At 39.4% G+C, this 24,847-nt stretch overlaps 2 protein-coding genes across 3 annotated transcripts in view; one reads left to right on the top strand and one right to left on the bottom strand.

Annotated features, from left to right (window-relative positions):
• The window catches only part of wnt5b (wingless-type MMTV integration site family, member 5b), a 112,490-nt gene that overhangs the window by 41,192 nt on the left and 46,451 nt on the right, over positions 1–24,847 (top strand). For both annotated transcript variants that reach the window (XM_036148962.1, XM_036148961.1), the window contains exon 2: positions 9,509–9,602. The gene's annotated coding sequence lies outside the window, so the exon portion shown is untranslated. The remainder of the gene's footprint in view (positions 1–9,508; positions 9,603–24,847) is intronic.
• fbxl14b (F-box and leucine-rich repeat protein 14b) lies at positions 19,811–23,404 on the bottom strand. Its single transcript, XM_012851047.3, has one exon. The coding sequence runs from the start codon at positions 22,706–22,708 to the stop codon at positions 21,506–21,508; it is 1,203 nt and encodes a 400-aa protein (XP_012706501.1). The 5' UTR covers positions 22,709–23,404; the 3' UTR covers positions 19,811–21,505.

Raw genomic sequence — 24,847 nt, 5'->3', positions numbered from 1 at the left:
AATGTGCCAAACCCTGACCACTGAAGAGCCGAATGACCCACCCCTCTAGGGTCATCAAAAGATACTCCCTAACCAGTCCTTCCAGGGCTCTATATATTGCTCTTTTTAATGAAGAGTAGCCAGAAGGCATGTGAATCAGATTTCTGAATTATTTCATGTGATGCTTTTGTTGCTGAGTGGCAGTGTCTCTATTTCTCCCATATTTGTGAGATCCTAATATTTTGTTTAAGACTTGGCACTGGCCATAATGCCAATGGTTCAGGGGCTTTGCATCAGTAATCTTATACTTTCCGTCATAATCCATGATTGTGTGTGAGGCTTGGGATGTTAGTGGACTCATAAACCAAGATAAAATAACATCCATGTAATTGGAAACAAAGTCTGATCTGCTGGTCCATTGCTTCATTCGTCATGACATCATTTGGTAAAAACCGTTTACCGCATTTTACAAAGAATCCTAAGACTAAAAGTAGCTCTTAGTGACGTCATTTTGGGATAGATATTAGAATTTCGCTAATTCTAAGATATTTCTAAGACTTTTAACTTGGTAAGATAAAAGTTATTCACATAACACTCTAGCCCTTAAAGTTTTTAATGTGAAAAAATATTAGGAGTAGTCAGGAGGACTTTTAGCGAGCCTAAGAGTGTCTTTTGCAGGGAAGAGCGGACTGGCACATCCACCACCTAAACAGGGGAGGAAATGAGCACATAAACTTCTTTAACGATCATACAATTATTAATATATAGATGAAATAAGCTTCACCATCCCCATTGGGGGAAACTAATTAGTTTCTATGGGAGGACTGGCTAAAGGTTCAGCTTTAGTAATGTAATTTTATTGAGGATAAATAATTGATAGGAAAACTATTGAATAATCATGAATAAAAAGTGGAGAAATTGACAAAGCATATTATACAGATGAATTTTAATATTATTTACAGATTGCAAAATGAATTCAATAATAAACAATTTAAAAGAAGTGGAAAAAGTCGCACCAAAATATATACATAAATAGCCACTTTAGATCAGATAAAAGAGGTGAGAAAGTATTTGCTGTATTGTGCGTGATGATGTTAGTAGCCCAAGTGGTCATCTAGAAATTTGCTTGTGTAATAACCTTCTCCTCTCTGGCTTTTGATTAATGCACAGAACGCTTCTCACTTTCTAGGCCGGTGCATAAAAGCAGAGAAAAAGATGCATTGATCGCTCAGCAATGTGCTTCAAAGTTTGGTAATTTGCGTTGTTATCCAGGGAGCAATTTACCTTTCAACACTCCTCTGTTCTTCTCCCAGAGCGGTGCAGACAGAGGCACTGCTGTCCAGTTTGTTTGTTTTTTTTTATTTTTTCTAAATTTTTTTGTCAATCATTTTGTCAAATACAACCGTTTTATCCAAGCAGGAAATCCCAGTAAAATGCTGGCAGGGCGGGCACATTCATATCAAATAGATGAAGTAGTAAAATGACCAGTGAGGCAACTAAACATAACAATAAGGAAAATGATGAGGATATAATTAAGGTATGTTCAAACATTTTGATGGTAGGTGACAATTATGATGGATTTCAACAAATATGCAATAAATTGTCAAAATAATCACTAGGACATGTAGACAGCCCTTGTGGCTGAAATCTACTCTGCATACCCAGAACCAAACACGGAGAAGCAGCATTTAGTTCTTATGCTCCACTTATCTGGAACAAACTACCCGAAGGCTGTAAAAGTGCTGAAACCCTGATGTCCTTTTAAATCAAAGTTAAAATTTGTTTAGGGTTGCCTTTAAATGATAATGTTTTAGTTTATAGTCCAACTTGTCTTATATTTTGATCTGCTGCTGCCATTCCACAGCAATGTGCTTTCCTCTGTAATGTTTTCTTTCCTAATGTTTGGTTCATGTACAGCACTTTGAATTGGCTTGTTACTGACATGTACTTTACAAATAAACTTTGCCAACTATGTTAACAGTTTACTTGCAAAAAAGTTGAATTGGGGGCGAGTTACCCTTTAACCCAATTTTAAGTTTATTTTTTAAAAACATAATGGACTAAATCTAGATGAGCATTTTTCTCTAAATCAACCTTGAGATGTAAAAGACCGACCTTATGATTCATTCCTAATATGAAACTTTGATTCATATCATTGTTAAATAAAGGTTTTAACAGTTTCTTTCTCCCAGCGTCTTACTAACTCATAGAAAAATCAAACTCAGGGTATTCCACATGGCATTCAAAGACTGAATGAAACAGTTTCTGGGAAAATGAGATATATCCGTTTGGACTAAAAGTAGAATATTTTCTACGCCATTCGCTGTTTTTTTCCTGCCAAAGAACCAATGCCCACAAGCAAACAGGCAGCACTGGTGTTTGCTGTTTGACAAGGATGCATGTGTGTCTTGCCCTTATAAGAGCCAAAAATGTATGTTTCTGTCTTTAGAGCCTCTGTGTGTGTGTGTGTGTGTGTGTGTGTGTGTGTGTGTGTGTGTGTGTGTGTGTGTGTGTGTGTGTGTGTGTGTGTGTGTGTGTGTGTGTGTGTGTGTAGGGGGGTCTTGTATGTGTGCTAACAATGTACCCTTGTGTCCCCTGTGTCAAACCTGGCTAAATCAAGTGAACCATGCTGTGTGTGCGTGCGTCAGGCCAGATCAATATGAGCTAATCGATAGGAGAAGACAGCTAGAAGGACCTTAGGGACGAGACGTACACACCTGGTGTAAATGCAGCCCTTGTTTGTATTCCACCCGCGTTTTTTCCCTTTATTTTCTCCTGTTCCTCCTCGCATGTCTTATTCTTGCCTAACTTCTCTAAATGTCGAGTTTCTAACCTTTTTCTGGCACAAGCTGGTTGGCTAGCTCACTCTTACTTTTTACAATGTTACTAATCCATCTTACTTCTCTTTTACTGTATATTCTTTTAAAACTAAAGTGTGTTTTCTTTGCAGACACAAAGAACCTCATACAAGGCACGTGAGCTAGTTTTATCTACAAGTTTAGTTTACGTCCTCAGCTGACCCCCTTTCAATTTATAAGTGCTGTTGTGGAGCAGTGACTCACAAAGTACACTTACGATTCCTCATAGCCAAATACACAGTATTCAAGTTTAAGTTAAGTTGCTTAACTTCAACTTAAAAGTTATGTATTTAACAAGTTGTCTTCAAATCTTAAAGCTCTTGATGTATTATCTATACACCCTGATCTTCTGTTTTTTTTCCATACATTTTAAGTAGGGTTGTAGTATTGGATCTATTACGTTATGATGTTCTCGCCTCCAAACGTCATTGTTGGTACAGTGCTTTTTGCAGTGATGTAGAATGTTATTTCATTTTAGAACATGTTATTTGTAATAGTATCCCAAAAACTACATTCTGGTCTGGTGGTTTATCCAAATGTTCTGCAGCAAACCGTAAACAAGCTTCAGCATTATTTCTTTCCTTCCGCTGTGTAGTCTTGTGGAGTAGTGTGTATGGAGGCCATGGTGGATGCGTGTATTTTTTATTTTTTATTTTTTATGGAAAACTGTACCAGCTTATTCCCAGTGTGAAACTCTCTATTAATGGTCATTGGCGGACAACTCTTCTAGTTATTGTTTTCACCTAATGAGGAGCTCATATTCACGGGGTGCAATGTTGTCTGGTTGCTTCCAGATACCCTTATAATACTTACTGCAGCATTAGGAAATTTACAAATATATATGTAAGTCCATAAGTAATGCCATTAATATGTTTTGTAACAGTCAGGTTTTTGAGATTTCATCACGAGATGCTTCTTGTAATGAAAAACCTTCTTATATTCTATTGAAGTACTTGAAGGAGAGGAGGACTGCTTCCTAAACACTGACAGATTTTAAATATATCCTTTACATTCTCTGGTTATTCCAAGTTTCCATGTGTTTAATATTTATTTCAATTTATTCCTCTTTATTACACATAATTTTGTCTAATTTGTTTAGATTTCTTTGTATGTGTGGATTTCATGGATTCCTGTCAAAATATGATGAGTTTGATGTCAAAAGGTCCATTATACGTTGGCAAGTTAAATACTTATTTTCTGTACAGCATCATTTACAAAACCCATCCTACCTCTGCAAATTTGTTGCTTTTGTTTGTTTAAAAGCAACAAAGAGTTTGCTCTTTTAAATTCTCCATAAGTCCTACAAGTTTTTTTCCCCGTTTTTTTTCATTCAAATAATCTAAACAATCTTTTTTTTCTTCTGTCTTGACCTGAGTGACTGCAAGAAAACAGTCTTTACTAAATATAAAAATAAAAAAATCATCATATTAAATGTTTTCTTTAATTAAAAATATGAAAAACATTTATAATAAAGCATTCCAAAGTTGCAAGTACAGTATATCATGAATATAAAAATACAATTGTACATTCCCTCATGAACTGTTACAGGACTAATAGAACCATCCAGCCTTTCTTTCCTACCTAAAAATCTCATAAAGAAATTCTTCTAATGCAAATAGATGTTCTGACTTACAAACCAAGCCAAAAGCAGATGGGAATAAGGTTACAGACAGAGCTTCATAGCCAATGCTCTAGTTCTGTGTTAAATTCACTCAGGATGCAAATTTACTGTAATTCACTTACTGAACGATAAGAGTGCAGCTCTATCTCAATAATGCCTTTATACACTGAATATTAAATAACTCTGTGCTGGAAATTTCCTCATGGCTTGGATATCCAGTTTGGGATTATTTGGCATGAACAGGAAGTTGTCTTCAGAACTGGTCAGGCTCATTTTTTGCTGATAGTACAAAATGACACATCATTGCATGCATTTAACTGTGACCTTTTCATGCAGTAGTGGTTGAGAACAGTACCTTACAATCTCTTCCCAGGCTGAAAACAACCAAATACAAACAGGTTTTCTTACTATTTTTTTCTTTCTACCATTTATTACTATATTATTTTTTCTTCCATTGCTACCCTGGATAATTGCTACACCTTTCAGGATCTATATCCTCCACCGTTTTATTTTTCAGTATTTTGCATTTGCAGCAAATATCTAATGGCACTTGAACCACTCCTCTCTTGACTTTGTATTACATCCATTCTATGAGCACCCATTTAGTCTGGTACCAATTTAGCATGTAGCTATTTAATACTGGAGGTGTCACAATACATCCAGCTCATGAGATGAGATAAGGCAGTTTATGTCTAGGATTTTGAACTATAAATGATTAAAAAGAGTCTAGACTCAGAAAGTCGATTGTAAAATCATCCTTTGATTTAGCTTCAATATAAAACTAATAAGAGCCTAGTATTATTGGCCAACTTTTAGTTTGAGCTGTTATTTTCTGAAATAAATCAGAATCAGATCTATTCCCCAGGTTTGTGACTTAAACCAGGAATTTGACTTCGGTTCCATTTTTCTCTAAATGAAGACATTTTAAGTATGAATATTTAAGAAGAAAATCATAAGTAATTGTTTTTTTCTGAACACAAAAGAGAGACATGATTGAATTAGTGCAAATATGCATTTTATGAATCCGGGCACTGACTGTTACATGTTCATCAGAGTGACAGCCAGTGGGAAGAAACTGTCTCTGGTTTTTGCAAGTAGCGCTCTGTAGCCCTTAAGGTAAAAGTCTAAGCAGTCTGTGTCCAGGATGTGTGGGGTCTGCACACAGGTTAGCTGCCTTTTTTTCTTACCCTAGACCTGTACAAGTTCTGTATAGAGGGAAGGCCGGGGAATTGCAACTTGTTTGTGGTAGTTTGGACTTTTCCTGTTTTGTGGATGAGGCAACCCACACAGTGATGGATGAACACAGGGCGGATTGAATCATGACACTGTAGAAGATCACCCACAGTGGAAGGTTGTGTTTTTGAGTTTCCACAGGAAGTACAGTCTCCCTGGGCCTTCTTCTGAACGGTGTCTGTGTGTGAGGAGCATTTCAGGTCCTAAGAACCAGTGGTTCCTGGGAACCGGAAGAGATCCACGGTATAGTGTTGTTGAGGATGGCGTGGGGGGGCTGTTTGCTGGAAGTCCACATCATCTTCACAGTCTTGAGTGGCTTAAGCACCTCCAGTGGGCCAGCCGATCCACCTACTGTCTGTATGCAGACTCGTCATGGTCCTGGATCAGAGCAATGTCTGTAGTGCACATTGGGACAGAAGTCTTCAGAGATGAGAAGCAGCAGTTCATCCATTTTGTTAACCTGGGAACTGACATTAGCTCGGTAGATTGAGGGCAAGAGTGTGTGGATTCCCAGATGCTGAAGCTTCACAAGCGCTGGTCCATTCACCTCGTTTGCATTTCCAGTAAATACCATAGAGCACTGCTGCGCAGCCAACCGAGAGGTCAGTGAAATTGGAGTTGATGTCATTTTGACTGGAGAGGACCTTCTGATGTTTAGAAGATGCTTTTAAGCCAAAATGACCTCAGAGTGATACAAGAGGGAAGTAGCGAGGCTTCCATCTGTGATGCCATCTTGGATTTTTCATAATTTGCAACTTGCCTGTAACATTGTCACTAAAAGTGAAGAGCCGCCACTCTGTGGAAGGAGCTTTGTTTTGCAGCTTGTTTTTGGTTATCAATGTCTGTTAAACATGAGTGAGGGTCAAAATGTAGACTAACCAGTGAACAATGAACTTTGCTTTCTGCTTAGCTTTGCAGCTAAGGCTAGTTTTTCAGATTTTAAAATGCCCTTTTAAGAATAACAATGTTTACAGAGGTATTAAACATACTTTTGATTAAGCCCAAACTCTGTTATAAGTGTTTTTTTATATATTGATCTGTTGTAATATTCAAATGTCAAATGTCATGTTTTTATTAGCTATAAGTGGAAATCCTTATATTTAACAGAAATACAGGCTTGAAAACATCAGTCTGTGTGTAATTACTTAATCTATATAATGTCTTTCACTTAGTGAGTTGATTTACTTAAATAAAACAACTTTTCAATAATATTAAAATTTAGTTATTGAGTCTATATAACCTTCTTTAGATAGCTTATTACTCATGTTTGCACTCCTTAACCAACAATAATCCATCATATATTTTGGACGCCGTTTTGTTGTGGAAACATTTGAGAACCATTCCCATAGAGATTTTTTAATTTTCCTGAAATATTCTTGTAAACGTAATTGAATCTGCCCTTATCTTCTCGAGTATCGTGAATAAACCCACGACACAGTTGGGGCAGTTTTTTTTTTTTTTTTCCACTGACTGTTTTTTCTCGTGTAAAAGAGTGTGACAAATTTTAAACAAACCGAAGCAGGAGTGAAAAAGTTTCTCTATATTGATGCTTGAATGACAAGTTATGCTGACAGGACGGGGGAGAGAGAAAGGCGCACAAACTTGCGAGCGCATGCATTATGCACACACACCTTCAATCACACGTGCAAAGGCAAACAAGCACACACAAGCACAACACACCTCCCACGCTACCAAAACACCGACTCTCCTGACAAATTAGAACGTGAGCGAGCCGGGTGGTTTTTGGCATCACGGTTCTGTCACATTTCTGTCAGGGCTGCACGTGGTTTCATCGCGAGACAAAGAAAGCTAAAAAGAAAACTCGTGTCATTCTCCTCTCCTATTTTTCCCTATCCTTCTTTTTACCGATGCTGTTCATCGGGGTTGAAGTGGGAATATGGGTCAGAAGTCAGCATCGTATGCTGCATAATTCTCAGTGTCCTATTGTAACAGCCCGGGCTGTTATATAATTCACAGAAGACATCCACATTTTGATTGCAAATGAAGCAGTGTCCTTTGGCTGGAAATGAAAGATTTAGTGTTGTCTCCTCATCCAGTCTGTTGGATCAAACAGTTTTCTGAGTAGAATGGCTAATGCTCTGCCTGCAAAGAAAGATCAGCTCACATGATCATTCTTAAACAACGTACTGCTCAGTCTCTGGAAAAAAAAAGAAACAAGATACAAAGGGTAACCTAATGAGTGATGGGGACCACAAATACCAGAAAATCTAACATTACAGCCTCTATAGTAACATTTTACCCACAGTATGCCATTATTTATACTGTCTTTTCAAAATTATAGTAAAATATATTCTAATTAAGGGCAACAGAATTGCTCTTTTTCTTCGTTGTTTTCTTGTCCTGGTTTGTAAACCTAATATTTGCCTTAAACACCAGAATAATGTAATTAGCAGGTCACCATTGTTATATAATAAGCAGTATTATACATGTTTGTCTTCCAATTGCCCAGGATGGACTTGCACCAAGGTTCTAATTACGATTGAAATGGTACTGAGTAAGCAACAATTATGAGCTCCTTTATTTTTTATTTTTTACAACAGGTTGTATCGGGAGACCCGATAGTTTTGCTTCCCGACGTATTTCTGCCACTCACCAACGCAGAAATACGTCATGTTTACATCGGGCGCACTCGGATCGGATTATCAGTCGGCATAAACCAACCCTCTCATTCGGATTTCTATTTCATTCTGATTGATCTTAATCCGATCATCATATTCCAAATGCTGTGTTAACATGACGCTTTTTTATTCCGATCGGCCATTTATTCCGATTACTTTTGTCCATGTAAACATAGTTACTGTAAAGTGTGAAAAACCTATATTGTCGGAAGAAAATTGATTTGTTAGATCAACAAAAATGGCTGCAAACCAAAGTAGCCTTGTTTTGTTGTAAAAATAAAGAAAAAAGAACAAAAGATGACAAAAAAGTGACATAAGGAAAAAAAATTAAATCAAACACAAGTCCAAGAAGTTGTATTGCTAGTTGAGTATAGTGAAGGAGCCAAACATCAATAATTTAACAATGTCAAGATTTGAATCCAGATCTGAAACTTTAAATCATCCCTACATTAACCTGCAGTTACTTTTGGAGTATGGTTATTTTAATACAGGTCAATATTTACTGGCTTTGGCAACACTCTGAATAAATATCACATTATCTGTCCGTTCTAATTTGAGGTTATTCATTACATATTTTACATATAAATGATATGCTTAAATAATTGATATAAGACTCAGTTGATGAGGAAGATTGTGTCAGTTTTGCTCAGAAATCCTCACGAGAAAGAGCCACCCTTACTAAGAAAAGATGTTTCTACAACTATAATGGTAATTTCTGCTGTTACTACTTTCTTGATGAAGTCAGACATTTTGAATTTCCAACCTACGTTGAGAAACAGCTCATTACCCTCAAAAATGTGCAGCAGAGGTGTATGTGTTTGCCTAAAATGTCCAACTGAAGATAATTAGGGCAGCGACGTAAGAGAGAGGCATAGGTTTTAGCAGAGATACTCCATATTTGTGTGCCAGCTATTGTTGAAGTTTAGGCCTTTTTTTCAAATGGAAGAGTTTTGGTGTGTGGGTGTGCTCACTCAGACAGTATTTTAACACGGCTAGCCGACTTCTTGCAGCCCACAGTTAAACAGTGACTCACAAATTCCTCTCTCATTCTGCTTCTCTTTCTCACCATCATCGTTTTTTTCCCCCCTTCTGTTCTTTTTCACTCCTTTTTTAACACATTTCACTGGTTTTCTGACATTTCTTTGCTGACGTGCCTTCTCTTTTTCCTCCCTCTGTAGGTTTGGTGCTGACTGTAGCAGACTTTAGGACAGAGGTGTTCCCCCCCACCATCTCCTCCCCCTGCTGGCTTAATTCCTACCAACCTCACACCCAGTAAGTTCCAGCACTCCTCTTGATTTACCACTTGACAAAGAATAAAATAATATGGAGTTATGCTTATCATTGATTTTCCCTTAATTTGCATATATGTTATTATTGTATCAAAGTGTGAGGCCTTGTGCATCTCCTCAATTACCTTACAATGCCCATTTCTGTGTTAAAATTCAAATATAGAAGTACTTCTGGTTTAGTGATTACATCATTTGCAAGTATGACTGTGATGGAAAAGTACAAAAATTGGGGATCCCTCAGCATCTACACTGGTGACCAGATCATTTTGCAGGACTGCATCCACTGGTTAGTCAATCGTGATTGCAAGGTTGACGTGCAAAAATTACCTGTAAGGATTATTTTAAAGACTATCTTATTGTTACAAAGAATACAAGAAAATGTAAGTAATGTATGGATAAAATCCCAGTAAAACAGTGTGGATAAGACTATATCTAGTTAGAAAGCAGAGCAGCTTCTGCTATTTGTGGTCTTAAAAACTTAAAAAACAATTATACAGGTCTGCTAGGTTTTGATCAGCACAATGTATCTTTGAAGCCGAGCAACAATTATGCTTATCCAGATACTCACTTTTTTGAAGCAAGGATTGAGACATATAACTCTTAGGAGTCAATAAAGATTTGCAAAACTAAGACAAAAGAAACATGTTTTCTTGATAGAATCTAGGCCAAACAAGAGCTGTAAACCTCAGAGCATTGGTATTGGTCGACACAGGTACAGCAGCTGGCAGCTGCTAAAATAATATATGGACTGTTTCAGTTTTAATAAAGTCATCAGTCTATCAGACTTCATTTATGGAGCACTTTTCCTACATAATGAAGGCAACACAACATGTGAAGTGTTTTACATAACATTTATGTTGTATTGTATATCTATTTCTATGGTGTGCATTTATTTTTATACATAAACGTAAGCACAGAATATCATACCTTTTTGCTGTTCTATTCTTTAATGGTGCGTTCAGACCGAATGCGATTTGAGCTTCGGGGGCATCTGGTTTTCATGCAAAGTCTAAGGTGGACACCCGTCCCAGGGTGTTGAGAGGTCCTGCAGTCCATTTCACGCATCGGTGCGGTGCGTTTTGAGACATCTAGCGGTGACACGCGCCCAAAGCGGCAGTTGTTGGAGTTGTGAAAACTGAACTTTTGGAGTTTGACGCGGCACGACAACCAATCAGAGAAGCTCAACTTTGTGATGTAGTGACGTATTTTATCATGGGACTGAAGAACCCGGGAAAATCCCACTAAGTGCACCTAGAGCATTTTATTTTACGTTCTAGACGTCTGTCTGACTTCAAAGTGCACAAGCGTACAAGTTGAGGCATTGGACGCCGTTTTGACACAAAGTGCATTTGGTCTTATCACGGCATAACTTGTTCATTAGTGAAATTATTTACTTGAGTACACGACCTCCAGTCAGCTGCTTAACATAGATGCCATGCATAGCTTGCCAAATGTAGTTACATATAGTTGAAACCGCGTTACTTAAGAATGATTTGCTTAGAGTTTTGGAAGACAACCAGGTTTGTTTTTCAGACAACCGGCAAGCAAAGGAAAAGTGTTAAAGTTTACAGCTGGCTGGCAGTGAGCAGCAACAGGTGGGGGAGGGCCAGCGAGTCACTCTGTGCCCTATACTAGTTATGAAAATATGGAAACAGGCCCAGGCCTCATGTGTGATTGTAATCATCAGCAATAATTAAAGAGTTTGAAATAACTGGAACCATTAATTTAATAGTAGAGAACTGCAGTAATGATTAATAATTTTAATATCCCCAGTCTTCACTAAAACTATGCATTTAGAAGTTTTTCCACATACCTTTACCAAGGGTTCTGCAAGCTGTAGAGGGCACTGTTAATTAAACGTGTCCAATTAAATAAGTACAAACTAAAGGTAGAGAACATCAGTGTTCGACTTTTAATCCTCAAGAGTTTGAGATTTTGAAAATATCAAATGCATGGAGTTAAAGATTATGGGTTTAGATTGTCATCTTTAAACCTCTTGATTACAAAAAAGTAGGATAATTATTAGCTCGTGATGTTTAGTTTTAGGTTCTACAGATAAGTTTTTGGAACATAAAAAATGCAAACATTAGACCATCTACTTGTACCAACTACAAGTGAGTAAGTGTGCCATAAAAACAACAAAGCAAACGTAATAAGCTCTGTACAAGCCCACACACATGCTCTCAAACAACGCTGCTTCCCCAAATCAAAGCCCAAATAAAAAGAGAAGCCAAATGTTCTTGTCTGCCAAGAAAAAAAAAAGTTTCCTGACGCACAAGGGCGCACAAGTACACGTCCCCCGAGGGCCCCGGGGACTTCAAAGAGCCGTCTACTGTACCTCAGCGACACCTCAACACCAGGTGCCACAGAAATGGGGAAGGAGGTAGAGTGGGTGGAAATTGTTCTGGAGAGAGAGGCTGAAAGCCGAAAATGAACTCTGGTAAATTGGTTAAAAAGAAGAGACGAATAAGGTCAGAATCGAAGAGAGAGAAAGGGGAAATAATGTGGGAGTAAAGAGGGTTGCAGAAAGAAAGAGGAGATACAAAAAAGAAGTAGAGATGAAGACTGGAAGGAAAAGAGAAGTTTGCAAGTTAGGGAGGACAAAAAGAGCAACAGAGCAGCAGACAGAACGTCTGATACAGGCCAGACAGACAGACAGCCAAAGACAGAGAGGCATGTGGGGGAGGGCAGTAACAGTCTGCTGCTAATACCCGCTGCTGCTTTGTTTTGAAGAACCCCAGTTCCCCTTTTATTGGTGAACTATTCCTTTAATGACGGCAGTAAAACACACTCACACACGCACATACTGCTGTTTCTCTCCGCCTGACAGGATATAATGTCTTAAGCACAACGTGACGAGTCACAGTTCAACTTTAACAACTTGCAGGCTCGCACTCACACAAACCAAAGTTCAAACACAAAGGCGGCTCTTATAAAATGAAAAGGCTTTACCAGCGACACATGTATGCAGGAGAAATGTGGGTCTCGATCTAATTCGGTTTGATCAAAAGTTTTGAATCAAGTTGTGTCAGAACAGTGAATCCAACAATAAGGACCTGCAAGTATGGAAGGGTAATCATACCTAAAAGTATATAACGAGCTAAACACTGGTTTATTTTCTCCAATTAATGATTGGAGTTTAATGTACAAAATCTGAAGTGCAAAGTTTATAATTACAGTTATAACCAGATATTTATGTAAACTATATAAACATATAACCTATCCTCACTGTCTGATATTAAAACAGACTAAAAGTTTACATTTTCATTTAGGATGAGTATGATTTGTATTTACCTAATGTAAAAAAAAAAAGTTTTCTTATTAGGTAAAATTATCTTTTAAACAATATGACATGGGTTAAACATTTTGTATCCTCCTCTTATAATAGTTTGCTGGTATTATGGCCCATTTCTCCTAAAATGGTGTGACTGGGTCAGGTTTGTAGACAGTCTTGCTCTCACAGACCTTTTTTTTGGCTCTCCCCACAAAATCTTCTACAAGACTGTGATCTGAGGTTTGTGATGCTGACTCTGAAACATTGACTTGGCTCTCCTTAAGCCACTTTTTAGCTAATTTGGCCAGATGCTTTTGATGATTGTCCATTCGGAAGACCCATTTGGGTCCAAAGTTTAACTTACTGGCTGAGGTCTTGAGATGTTTCTTCGATGTTTCCACGTCGTCTTCTTTCCTTGTGATGACATGTGTCAAGTAAAGTTAGCAGTCTCTTTTACAACAAAGATTGCCCCATGATGCTTCCTCCTCTGTACTTCACTGTTGGGATGTTGTGCTCAGGCTTGCAAGTTTCCCCCTTTTCACTCAAAATGCTACAATGGTCATTATAGCCAAACATTTCAAGTTTAGTTTTACCAGATCAAATACTTCAAAGGCTATGGTGTTTGTCCTTGAGTGCATTAACAAACTATAATCTGGCTTTTTAGCTTTCATTTGGAGTAATGAGAGACACGTTTTGCATCAAAACACATTCTACCCTGGGTTTACAGAACCAGTCTACTTCCTCAACATTATGATAGATGAAAATACTTGCATATAAGTATTTGAATAGATGACGGTGGCACCGTCAGCCAGACTTGTGGAGATCCACAGTTCTTGATATGTTGGCTGATGTCACACAGGAAGCAGCGTGTTTGAGGCACTGCGTTAAAATACATCCACAGGTGTGCCTCCAATTAACTCAGTTGTTGTGAATAAACCAATTACAAGCTTGCAAAGCCATCACATCATCCTCATCTGGACTTTTCCAAATTGAATAAAGCCATGGTCTCAAACTCAAATACTCCAGGGACTGTGTTCCTTGCCCTACACACAAAGACACATTTAAAGGTTGCAGGACACCGGATCTCGAGGACTGAAGTTTAGGACTACTGGTTTAAAGACCTAGTAGTCTTCATATTATGTAAATATTTGACTCTGAAAAAAAGCAATTCTAAATTAGCTCTCGTTATTCTTGCATCCAGCAATTAAAAATAATGTTGGTAGTCCGAACTGAACTTAAACAGATAAAGTTCAACCTGACTTCTTGTTAGAGTGATAAAAGGGTTATTTGTCTTTTTATACAATGTATGACAGGATGTTCAGCCTGCTGGCATTGTCCTACTTGGTGATTTAAGGTAATATTGAGCACAGTGGTAGAGCCAGGAAAGAAGAGTATATTTCAGTTTTACTCCTCAGGTTAGAATTAGCCTTTGTAAATTTTATAAATGAAGTCAGAAAAAAATGGTGAAAATGGCTTGTTTTCTCTGTACAGGAGACTGAGGCTTGTTTAGGTTTGCAAAAACCACCTAAAGCAGGGTTGAAAGCCGTACTGCTTTGACTCTTTTAACGCACAACATTTGTAGAACAATGTACTTTCATGTGTTGCAGCCCTGAAATTTTCCAGAAGCTGCCCACCAGCTGTGAGAAAAATGAACGCGCCAGTCTGGACATTGTGCAGGCCTCTAGCTGCCAATCACAAATGCCAGATCACAAATCTTTCACACATCTGTTTGACCGTTATGTGATTGACTTACATAAAGTATTAAACGCCTGTAAAAAGAAAGCATTGTGAAATTTGTATTTATCTTACTGTACTCTGATACCTTTAAAATCCAGAGAAACCAGTTGCTTTCACCTAATAAAAAGAAGTATAAACCAGGGTTCTATCATTAAAAAAATATATACAGGCCAGGAAATGAGAGCTTTAATCAGAGAAGCCGACAATGGATCTATTGTAACTTTGGAGATCAAGACCCCTGGTAAGAGAAATTGTTGATATATAAAGAATTAGTTGTACACTTCACAGTGACCTTAATAGATGCATGGCAAGAAGAAATACAATGCTGAAGCATGTCCAGTTAAAAGTGTATTACAAGCCACAGACTTTCATCAGATTAGAGTAACTTTGTGACTGCATGCAAAACACTATTCAAGCTTAAAACTAACAATGTTCATCACACTGAATGTACCATCTTCACTGTGAAACACAGTGGTGGCAGGAGAGCAGTGGCATGCTCCTACATAAACAGGGGGCTGCGCATATATGTGTCCCTGTGTCAATGTGTTTAATGTTGAGACCGTATGAAGAATTCCCATCTGAGCTGATGTAGAAAGGTTGGCATTAGTTGCAGAGGCTAGTGGAGCTATCTGAGAGTAGACTGGGAGAGAGCCCTCTCTGTGGTTTCTGTACTCAGAGGGAACTGATTGTGCATTTGGTTATGCTACTATAATTTTCTAGTTGCCAAGTCCCATTATATGCAGAACACGTTAGGATTCTTTTAAACTGAAAACAAGACCCATGAACCATGATGCAAAAACTTGAACAGCAATATATTAAGTAGAACCATTTGATTTTCTTGTAGCTTGCTGGCTAACCTCAATGTCTGAAAGCTGCTTCACCAACCTGTTTTAATGCATGTGTCTGATAAACATGTTGCTTTTAAAATCTTGAGCCGATTTCATCATAAAGCATCAATACATGACCTTACAAAAGTGTGTGTGTATATATATATATATATATATATATATATATATATTTTACATTTGGTTTTGTACATAAACACATGTAGACTTTTTTTTTTACTAATTAGGTGACGTCACATTGCAATTTTATCTAGGGGTATTAGCATAAAGAGGAAATCTACAATTCATGCATTATAAATGTACTATTTATGTCCTATTTTGTTGGTTAATCACATAAAATGGCAGTAAAATACGGTAAGGTCTGATATCGTACACGAGTTGGTAAAGTACTGAGATACTGTAGATCTGCTAATTGCAACAGACGCCACTCACCCTGGACACATTGTTTTGTCTCCACTTCCATCTGGAAAAAGAATCAGGACTTTAAAAAACAAATCCAGCTAACTCAAAAAGAGTTTTCAACCCAGAAAGGTAAAATAAATCACTCCTATCGCTTGAAGACACCTTATAGGCTGAATCTAGTAAATATACTGACTGCTGTTTGCCTTTGTTTTGCACATTATTAATGTTTTTAAGTACCCGTATATAAGTCTGTGTGATATTCCCACTGCTAAACTGTTTTTCATTGTGTGAAACGATGACAATAAACTGTGTTCTCCTCTGTTCTAATGTAAAACAGTAAACTGTTTTGCATGGTAGTTATTGCTGTTGCAGTAGCTAAATCATTGCAGCATTATTTTCACCGCAGAAGTACTTTGCGAAATATTAACAGAAGGAATCACATTATTTTTATTCTTGTATATTACTTAGAGGTGGTGGGGGAAACTCAATAACTTTAATTATGTTTAACTTGTTAAAATGTTTTGTTTTATATACACGTTAATATCTTTGTGTTCATTAAATAAAAAGTAAATTTGTTTGCTCAGGTGTTGTTTAGTACAGATATAGCAGATAAATACCAATGAATGTAGGAAAAACATGCTTATTGCAGCCTTTTTTCACTTATTGTCTTGGATTTTTTTGTCCACTTTAAAGGAAGTAAGAACAGCTGTTGTGCAAAAGACTCTTATGAAGTCAAACAAAATTGCACTACTACTGCCTTAGAGAAGTTTAGACTTACTGGCAGTATTTTGTTAGGAGCAGATTTAATTTCAACTGTTTACATTCTAAAAAAACGTCTCATGCTAAAATAAATTCCCGTCTCGAGGTGGCCTCCACCGCATGCAGATGAGTCACAAACTAAAAGACAGCAGACCCTAGCAACCTTCCTCCCTGCTGATGTGTCCCTGAGCAAGTCAATAACCCACCCCAGCAGCTCCAGCAGAGGTGCTCCAGAGCCGATCCCTGACCTCTGACCGCTTTGAGGAGGGTAGCGGACACAAAGAGGGATTCTCCCGGCAGGGATTAATAAAGTATCCCATTATCATTTGAATGCAGCCGATTGTATCTTTGCAAGTCTACATTTCATCCTGCAGGAGCTTTTCTGCAGCAATACGCGACGTGACCTCCCTGTCTCCTGTATCCACTGGGAGAGGGTCTGCACACCAAATGTCACACGATAAGAAACAGTCAGTTTATCTTGTATACCTCCCTGCTTGCTATTCATCTAATGAATGGATTCCAGCTGTGCTCCAGCTAGTGTTTGTTCTTCTGTTGCCTGGTTTGTAAACTGCATTAAAAGCACAAGCATTTTAAGATACTTTTGGGTAGCCATTATAGGGCAAAACCTTTTGAAATTTTACTGCTGTAAAGGAAATATGGAGGAAAGACCCGCTGCCTTGACTATAACTACAAACATCACTACTAAAACATATCCTGTTCCAGTAGCAGGGGTATGATCCGGGGTTCTTACCAGAGCAATGCGAATGAGTCCTGCCAAAAAATTATGGTATGGCTGAAACAATCTCCATAACAATAATATTTGACATAAAGTGTTCATACTATTCAACTGGAAAGATTTAAGGTCCATGCATACTTACAGAATGCACTGAAACTAATACGGTAAGCAGATTTGACTATAATATATACACTTCAGAACTATGGCAAAACATTATTTTTTTTGCCATAATGATAAAAAAAAGCACCCGTTTCGGAATGTCAGACAAATATTTAAACTTTGTTGCAGCACTGTTGCACAGTACCAAATTCCTGCTAGAGAGGAACTTTAAAATGAGCCAACACTGACATTTTATGTGTGTCCCTGTGGTCAACAATCCCTCTTGTTGGCCTTTATCCTCAAATCCCCATGGACAGAGAGTCAGGAGGGAGAGAATGCTTAAATGCTTTGAATGGTGGTGTGGAATGCTAAAAGGAAGAGAGTGTGTGTATGTGTGTGTGTGTGGTAAAGAGGGGTGTGAGGAGGGGGATGTGTGGTGGGGATGCTGGTTGGGTCCCCTGCCTGCTCTGGGATCTGGTATGCGTGACTGAACAAGAGGAGGGGAAAAGGCGGAAAAAAAAAAGAAGAAGAAGAAGAAACCTGTGTTGCTAACTTCTAAAAGCAGACAATGGCTACTGAGCCGGCCTGGCAAGCCCTGTTTATGTGTCGTGTCACTTTACACACATGACAGGTTCTGATGGAAAGCGGCGAGAGGAAACGTACTTGTAGCTGTAAAGACGCAGCTTAAAACAATTCTAAAAAAAAAAAAAAAAAGCACAAGAATGAACCTAAAAGGTAAAAACATCTATTAAAATTCAGCAAATTAAACTCAAATCACCACTAATATGAATCTCATCCCTTTTTTTTTTTTTTTTTTTTTTTAAACGTTGCACATTCTGGCTGGATGACGAGACTTTAATGATTGAAAAAAAAAATCAGCAAGGCAGAACAGTTTGCTATAATAAACGCCACGGTGATAATTAATTACGCAGGCACTGCAGCCAAATCAAGACGGCAAGCATCCATTTTGAGCCTCCTCATAAATAATAAAACGACCAGAGAGAACAGATCTTTTTTTTTTTTTGTTATTTTGTTCAAGCCCGCTTGATAAGCAGGACAATGGTCCTAAAAACGTGGGCAGCTATTTGGAATTATGCCTTAAAATAATAAAAGGCGACATTGTTATGAAGTAGCACAGAAGGGCTCATTGAGGAGTCATTTTATAAACACACAAATAATCCACACCGCTTATTCGTTCATTATATAAATATCTTTAATTGTTTTTAACCGTAAGAATATAAAACAATTTAATTTGGGATTCTGCATTCTTTTTCTTTACAAACACATAATATACAGTACATCTCTTTATTGTCAAAGACATCCACCCACCCACACACACACACAGCTTCTTCAGCAGGACGCACATCTGTTTATATTCATTTTCTAGCAGGTCATTGCATTACAATAAAAAAATGCGCGCACACTGGCGTCAGTGTGCGCGTGTGCATGTGTGTACAGTCAAAATCTGCGCGGTTCTCAAAGGAGGGAACGGTGACATGACGAAAAGAAAAATAAAAAAGGGGGGGGGGGAAGAAAGAGACGTGTATTCTGCTCGTTGCAACCCTAAACTGGAGGGAGGGAGGAAGGAAAGATAATCGATTGCTATTTATTCTAAGCATGTCCCACAATTGATTCGGAGGGTTATTTTTATTCAGAGATGAAGAAGAGGGAACAAATGAGGAAAAAAAAACCAAAAAAAACAAACCTAAAACGGAAAACTCTGCACCGGTAAGGGCAACATGAATATGAATGCGTCTGTACTAATGTGGGAAAATAAGAGCACGATACAAACCCTGATTTGCTGCGATTAATAAAGGGTAAGACATAGAAATCACTTCAATTTGAAGTACTCTGAACACTCATCTCCACCGGCATCCCTTACAAAAAATACCTACAGCTCAACAGCGTGAGAAACTGTTCTTTATACCCTTTACCTGTCTGTAAACGCGTCATAATTAGGCATGGGCCGGTTATTATTAAGCTACGGCGAGATCTTACGGAGCAAAAGGCGCTAAAATGTTACTTCCAATCTTTTTTTCAAATAAATCTGTCTGTATGGGGGATAGAGTGATGCAGCGCGGGCCCTACACCACCTGTAGCTGCACACTGCTCGTCAGCTGGCTGAAAAAAGGCTGCTCCTTGTTTATAAGAAAGACACATTCGGCTTGTTGTATATAAAAAAAAAAAAAGCTAACATAATAACACGGAAACCAGGAAAGGAGGGCCAGCCAGGAAAAGGGATGCACCGATCCGGCTTTTACCTGCCGATACCATCTCTGATTTTTTTTGCTAAAGGCCAGACCTGCCACTTCCAATGTTTGCTTATTTTTTGTTTTCCACCTATTGTTTTCTTTGGCTTATAAAACAAAAAACAAAACAAAAATCTGACTGTGCAGAAATATTTCATGGTGCGCAAACTTGGGTTGCACCACTCACGGAAAGGGCTAAATTCAGCAGGCGTCCTTTCTAAAGATGCAGCCATCAGGACTTGGGATTTCTGATTGTCTTTGTGGCCCGACCTGCCGACTGTGTTGTTTTTTTGTTTTTTTCAGAAGACGGGACACGTAAAAGAAAATAATAATGTGCCGCGGGTTCTGTTGATTATTGGGAAAGGTTTTGAGTCAAACCAAAAACTACAGAATGACAAAAATGATCCTGATGCTTGCTTCAAAAGCGCAAAACCCTAACCTTTTAATGTCATTTTTATTAAACTTAAAAACTTCAAAAGTACATGCTGTTTTGCCGACACATTTACAGAGCAAACATTTTAGGATTTCTAAGCTTGTTTGTCATTTCTGAATAGGAAAATAATGTATGTTCTGTTTTTGACCCAATTATGAAGGGGAAAATGGCTGATTTACTGTCTCCTCTATTCGTTTTTTTGCTTTACCTCAATGTAGCAAAGGCTATTATTGTAAAAGATTATTTTTCGCAGGAGTGGGAGCATTCGTTGCGTTACTTTTCCAACGTTCTATATTTCTTTAAACTGTTCCCTGTTTCTATTTGTACCGCGATAACGTGACACCGGCCCATGCCTAGTCATAATGAAATTATAGGTATTCTTGCAAGGGGGGTATGCTCCTAATGCTGCCAAGAAGGACATTAAAGTTGGACTTTATCCTTAGAGAACGAAGCCAACACACAGTAAGAAACCTTTTACTCGACGTTTGATTTAGGGAACTTTAGGCGAAGCGACGTTGGCTTCTAACCGGACTAAACGCCACAGAAAACGGGTGTTTATAGGGTTAAATTAACAAAGGTAGTCAGATTGCGTACTGGTCTCCTTTCTCTGGCTCTGCTTGTGGAAGAAGGGAGGGAGGGAGGGATGGAGGGATGGGGGAGGGGGCAGCCACAGTCCCTTTAGGCACATTTTCTACCAGTCTCTCCTTTCTCAGCTTTCCTTCTTCTTCTTTTTGAACTGTATACATCCTTTAATAAAAACAACCACATAGGAGGTAGCCAAGCATTTATTAGGCGTGATGGCTGTAGCGGAGATTAGTCGTCGAATCTGAGCTTGTAGCAAAAATAAATCTTATTCATAAGTTTTCAACAACCTTTCTTTGCTTTGAATATATAAAAAAAAAAAAAGAAGGATTTTGGATGGATAAAAGTGTCAAGAATCAAAATTAACATAAGTTAACTGCAGTTCGGATCAACTTTCTTTTCTTTCTTTTTTTTTGTGTGTGGAGATATTAAAAGTCAAATTTGTTAACACCTCAAAAAACAACAAGACGTCGCCCGATTAGGAGCGGGAAGATTATTATTAAGTGTTATATTTAAGGAATGGGTCTACATCCTGCAACAGAATGAAAAGTTAAAACGGCTGAAAAAGAGGAGTCAGGTCAAATGGAAGAGGCTCACCTCACACAGCAGGATGCAGGGAGGGGGTTTCTCTTCTTTCTTTTAAAAAAAAAAAAAAAAAAAAAGAAAGAAGAGAAAACCACCTCAGATATTCACCCCGACTCCTCCTGCTCCCAATGACCCCCTTTCCATCCCAAAAAATAAAATAAAAAAAGAAACAAAAACACACACAATCACCTCACTTTCTCACTCTCTGTCATCTGCCAGAGTCCCAGGTTCAACACTTTAAGGCAGGGGAGCTGCGTGATCCGCTCCAGTCCCCTCTTGGTGATCTTGGTACATCCATACAGGTCGATGCCCACCAGCTGAGTCAGGTGGTCCGCTATCAGCTCCAGCCCTTTGTCTGTGATGCGCACGCACTGTCCGATGTTCAGGGTCCGCAGCTCGTGCATCTGCCTCACCATGCGGTTTATGCCGTCGTCCGAGATGTGGCAGGAGCACAGGGAGAGGGACTTGAGCTGGTACAGCCCCTGGGCGATGTACGCCAGGGTCTGGTCCCCGATCTTGTCGCAGAAGGACACGTCCAGCCCGGAGAGCCTCAGGGTGCCCATGGCCAGGTGCATAGTGCCCGTGTCGCTGATGTTGTCGCAGGAGCGCAGGTTGAGGCTCCACAGGGACGTCATGTGGGACAGGTGGATCATCCCCGCGTCCGAGATCCCCCCGCAGAAGCTCAGATTCAGCACCCGCAGCTTGGTCAGCCCCTTGGAGATGTGCTTGAGTGACAGGTCCGTCAGCTTCTGGCAGTCCTGGAGGGTCAGGTACTCCAGGTTCAAGCAGCCCTCCGCCGCACTCCGGGTCATGCCGGCCAAATGTCCGATGCCCACGTCTGAGACGTGCCTGCAGGACCTCAGGTTGAGGCTCTTGAGTCTGTGGAGGCCCCAGGCTATCAACAGAAGCCCCGTGTTGGTGATGTTGCTGCAGCCGCCGAGCTCCAGCACCTCCAGGTTCTTCAGATACTGGGCGATCCGGCCCAGACTGGAGTCCGTGATCTGCTTGCAGAGACTCAGGTTCAGGACCCGAAGAGACGGGATCTCCTGCACGAACGCGTGGCCCAGTCCGTTGTCCGTCAGGTTGTAGCAGCCAGACAGGTTCAGGGACTCTATGTTGGGCATGCCCTGGATGACATAGCTCAGGCTGCGGCGCAGGGACAAGATCTGGACCCTCCGGATCCCCCTGGCTTGGAGGCTGGGGAACAAGGAGGGATTGGCCCGGCGGAGGTGCAGCTTGGCTTCTACCCCCCTCCACACTGACTTGTGGTAAGACGCGTCCCTCCAAGCGATGCACACTTGGGCCACCCTGCCTTTGTCCCTCACGTCCAGGTAGCTGAAAATCATGGCCAAAATTTCTGGGAAGAGGCACGAAATGTGCGTCTCCATTGTTTTTCAAAACCCAGGCATATAAGAATCAATACTCCACACCTCCAAGGCTGAAAAACAACACCTTCTGCACTTGGGATGATGCAAAAGTAACAACAGTCCCTGTTATCCAAAAAAAGAAAAGTAGAAAAACAGGAGTTAGGTGCTGCTCTCTCTTTCTTTTTCTTTTCTTTTTTTTTTTTTTACTCCTACTCTCACTAACTGTCCAAAATCGATCCAACTCTCTCCTGTGCCACGTGATCCGGTGGTCTGGTTGCGCAGCAGGATTCAAAATTGATATTTTTAAAGCAAAAAAATAAAAAAAACGTTAATTCCTGCTTGAACCCCGCTATCCGCCAAAAAAAAAAGAGGAGCAGGAAGCAAGGGGCGAAGGGAAGAAGAAGAAGGAGGAGGAGGAGAGGAGGGAAAAAAGCGTCAATCCGTCCCCCCTCTCTCCCTCGGCTCTCAGACGACGCTTCCTCGTATTATACCCACAAAAAGCCTTCCTCCGGCGGCCGAGCGGGGATCCAGGCGGTCGTACATTTCAGACGGAGGCAGTAAGCGCTGAAGCGGGAGTCTTAGCGCCGCTGGTCATGGGGCAGCTCCATGACAGAGTGGGTGGAGGGGGAAAGCGGAAAAGACGGGAGTTTAGGCTGGGCTTTGTGGGCAAAGTGAGAGGCAGAGAGGGGCGTCCTGAGCTCAAAGCCTTTGTCTGCTCTTTTCAAACCGACTTGGCAGGAAACCCGGCACTCCGGCACCACCGGAGGGGTCGACGCCATGGACGACGCTGACGTTAGCGCCCCGAAACTGCTTCCTGTGACACACAACTCACGTAGTTGCTTTATTAAAACACTTTTAACGGAGTAAAATTAAATAAAAGCTATTTAATAAGCGCTAGAGTGAGAGTTTATTTCGTATTTTGGATCCGTCCACCCCCCACCCGCTCCGTTGGTTTGTCCCGCCTCAGCTGGAACGGTGCGAACAGTTTCCCTTGGAAACCAACTTCTTACAATTCAGTTCACTTTGGGTTTTAACCCTTTAAAAGGACCACACAGGAAACATTGAGAAGCCAACAGGACACTCGGCTTCTAGCCTGTGTATTTGTCGTGAAAATGTAGTTTTTTTTTCCCCCCCTTCCTCCTTGTTGCTGATTCTTATCGTTGCTTTGAGGAATTCTGCCAAACGGCCCAGAAACAGACAGCAGTGTTCTTTGTCTCACTCCCAGTCTGAGCGCTCCCCTCTCAGCGCCCTCTCCCTTCACTTATAAAAGGAAATAGTATCAAAGTAATAAAGTCTGCAAAAAGTATTGAATTTTAGTCTTTTCAAAGTCTGAAGAAGAAGAAAAAAAGGAGTATCGAAAACGGTTTTCCAGGCATAATATTCTGCATTCATCCATCGTCCTTGACATAAATTCTGACCATTTTATTGATCCTTTCTGTTATTGAGTAACCGACATACAAATGCACATTCAATCTCAATTAAAAAAGGGAGACTGCTTTTTTTTTAGCCTCCAGACCCACATACATCATTGTTTTTAATCTTTTTTACTGTCCTGTTTAGATGCCAAACAAAGCTGCCCTGTTTTTATAAAAATAAATTAAACAAAATATAATAATTATAAGTCACCATCTGTGATTTATAGAATTTATTTAATGTGGAGTTATTCATAATGCAGTCCAGATTTTTTAAATTAATATTAATGTTCCTACTTGTGCTGCAGATGGAAAAACAAAACAAGCAGTTACATCCTCCCTTTACCTCTATAGAATTGGAAATCCAAAGTCAACTTGAAGATTGTTCCTTTATTCTTTGCGGAACGTACAGATAATAAAACTCATAAATGTTTAGAATCTCATTTATGAGACATTTTTGAAGACAGGATGAAAAGAAAATAAACCAAACACAATCCAAACTGTGTGCCACATTTTATGGGGGGCAGAGCAATAAAGTATGCAAACCATTTTATAAGAAGCTGTCATCTCTCCTCTTGTAACACTTACATTTTTGTGCTTGACTTTATCAGGTAATAACAGGTGGAACTGAATTAATTCCTCTTTTAGAATATTGCTTATTCAGCCCATTAAAGGTCCCTTGTCATGTATTTTGACCATAAAATGAAAACACAAAAACCATATATTCATCTTCAAATAAAAAATTCAC

Source organism: Fundulus heteroclitus, chromosome 17 (assembly GCF_011125445.2).
Source record: "Fundulus heteroclitus isolate FHET01 chromosome 17, MU-UCD_Fhet_4.1, whole genome shotgun sequence".
Taxonomy (NCBI): domain Eukaryota; kingdom Metazoa; phylum Chordata; class Actinopteri; order Cyprinodontiformes; family Fundulidae; genus Fundulus; species Fundulus heteroclitus.
Note: the sequence above shows the minus strand (reverse complement) of the source record. Positions and strands in the feature narration are given on the sequence as shown.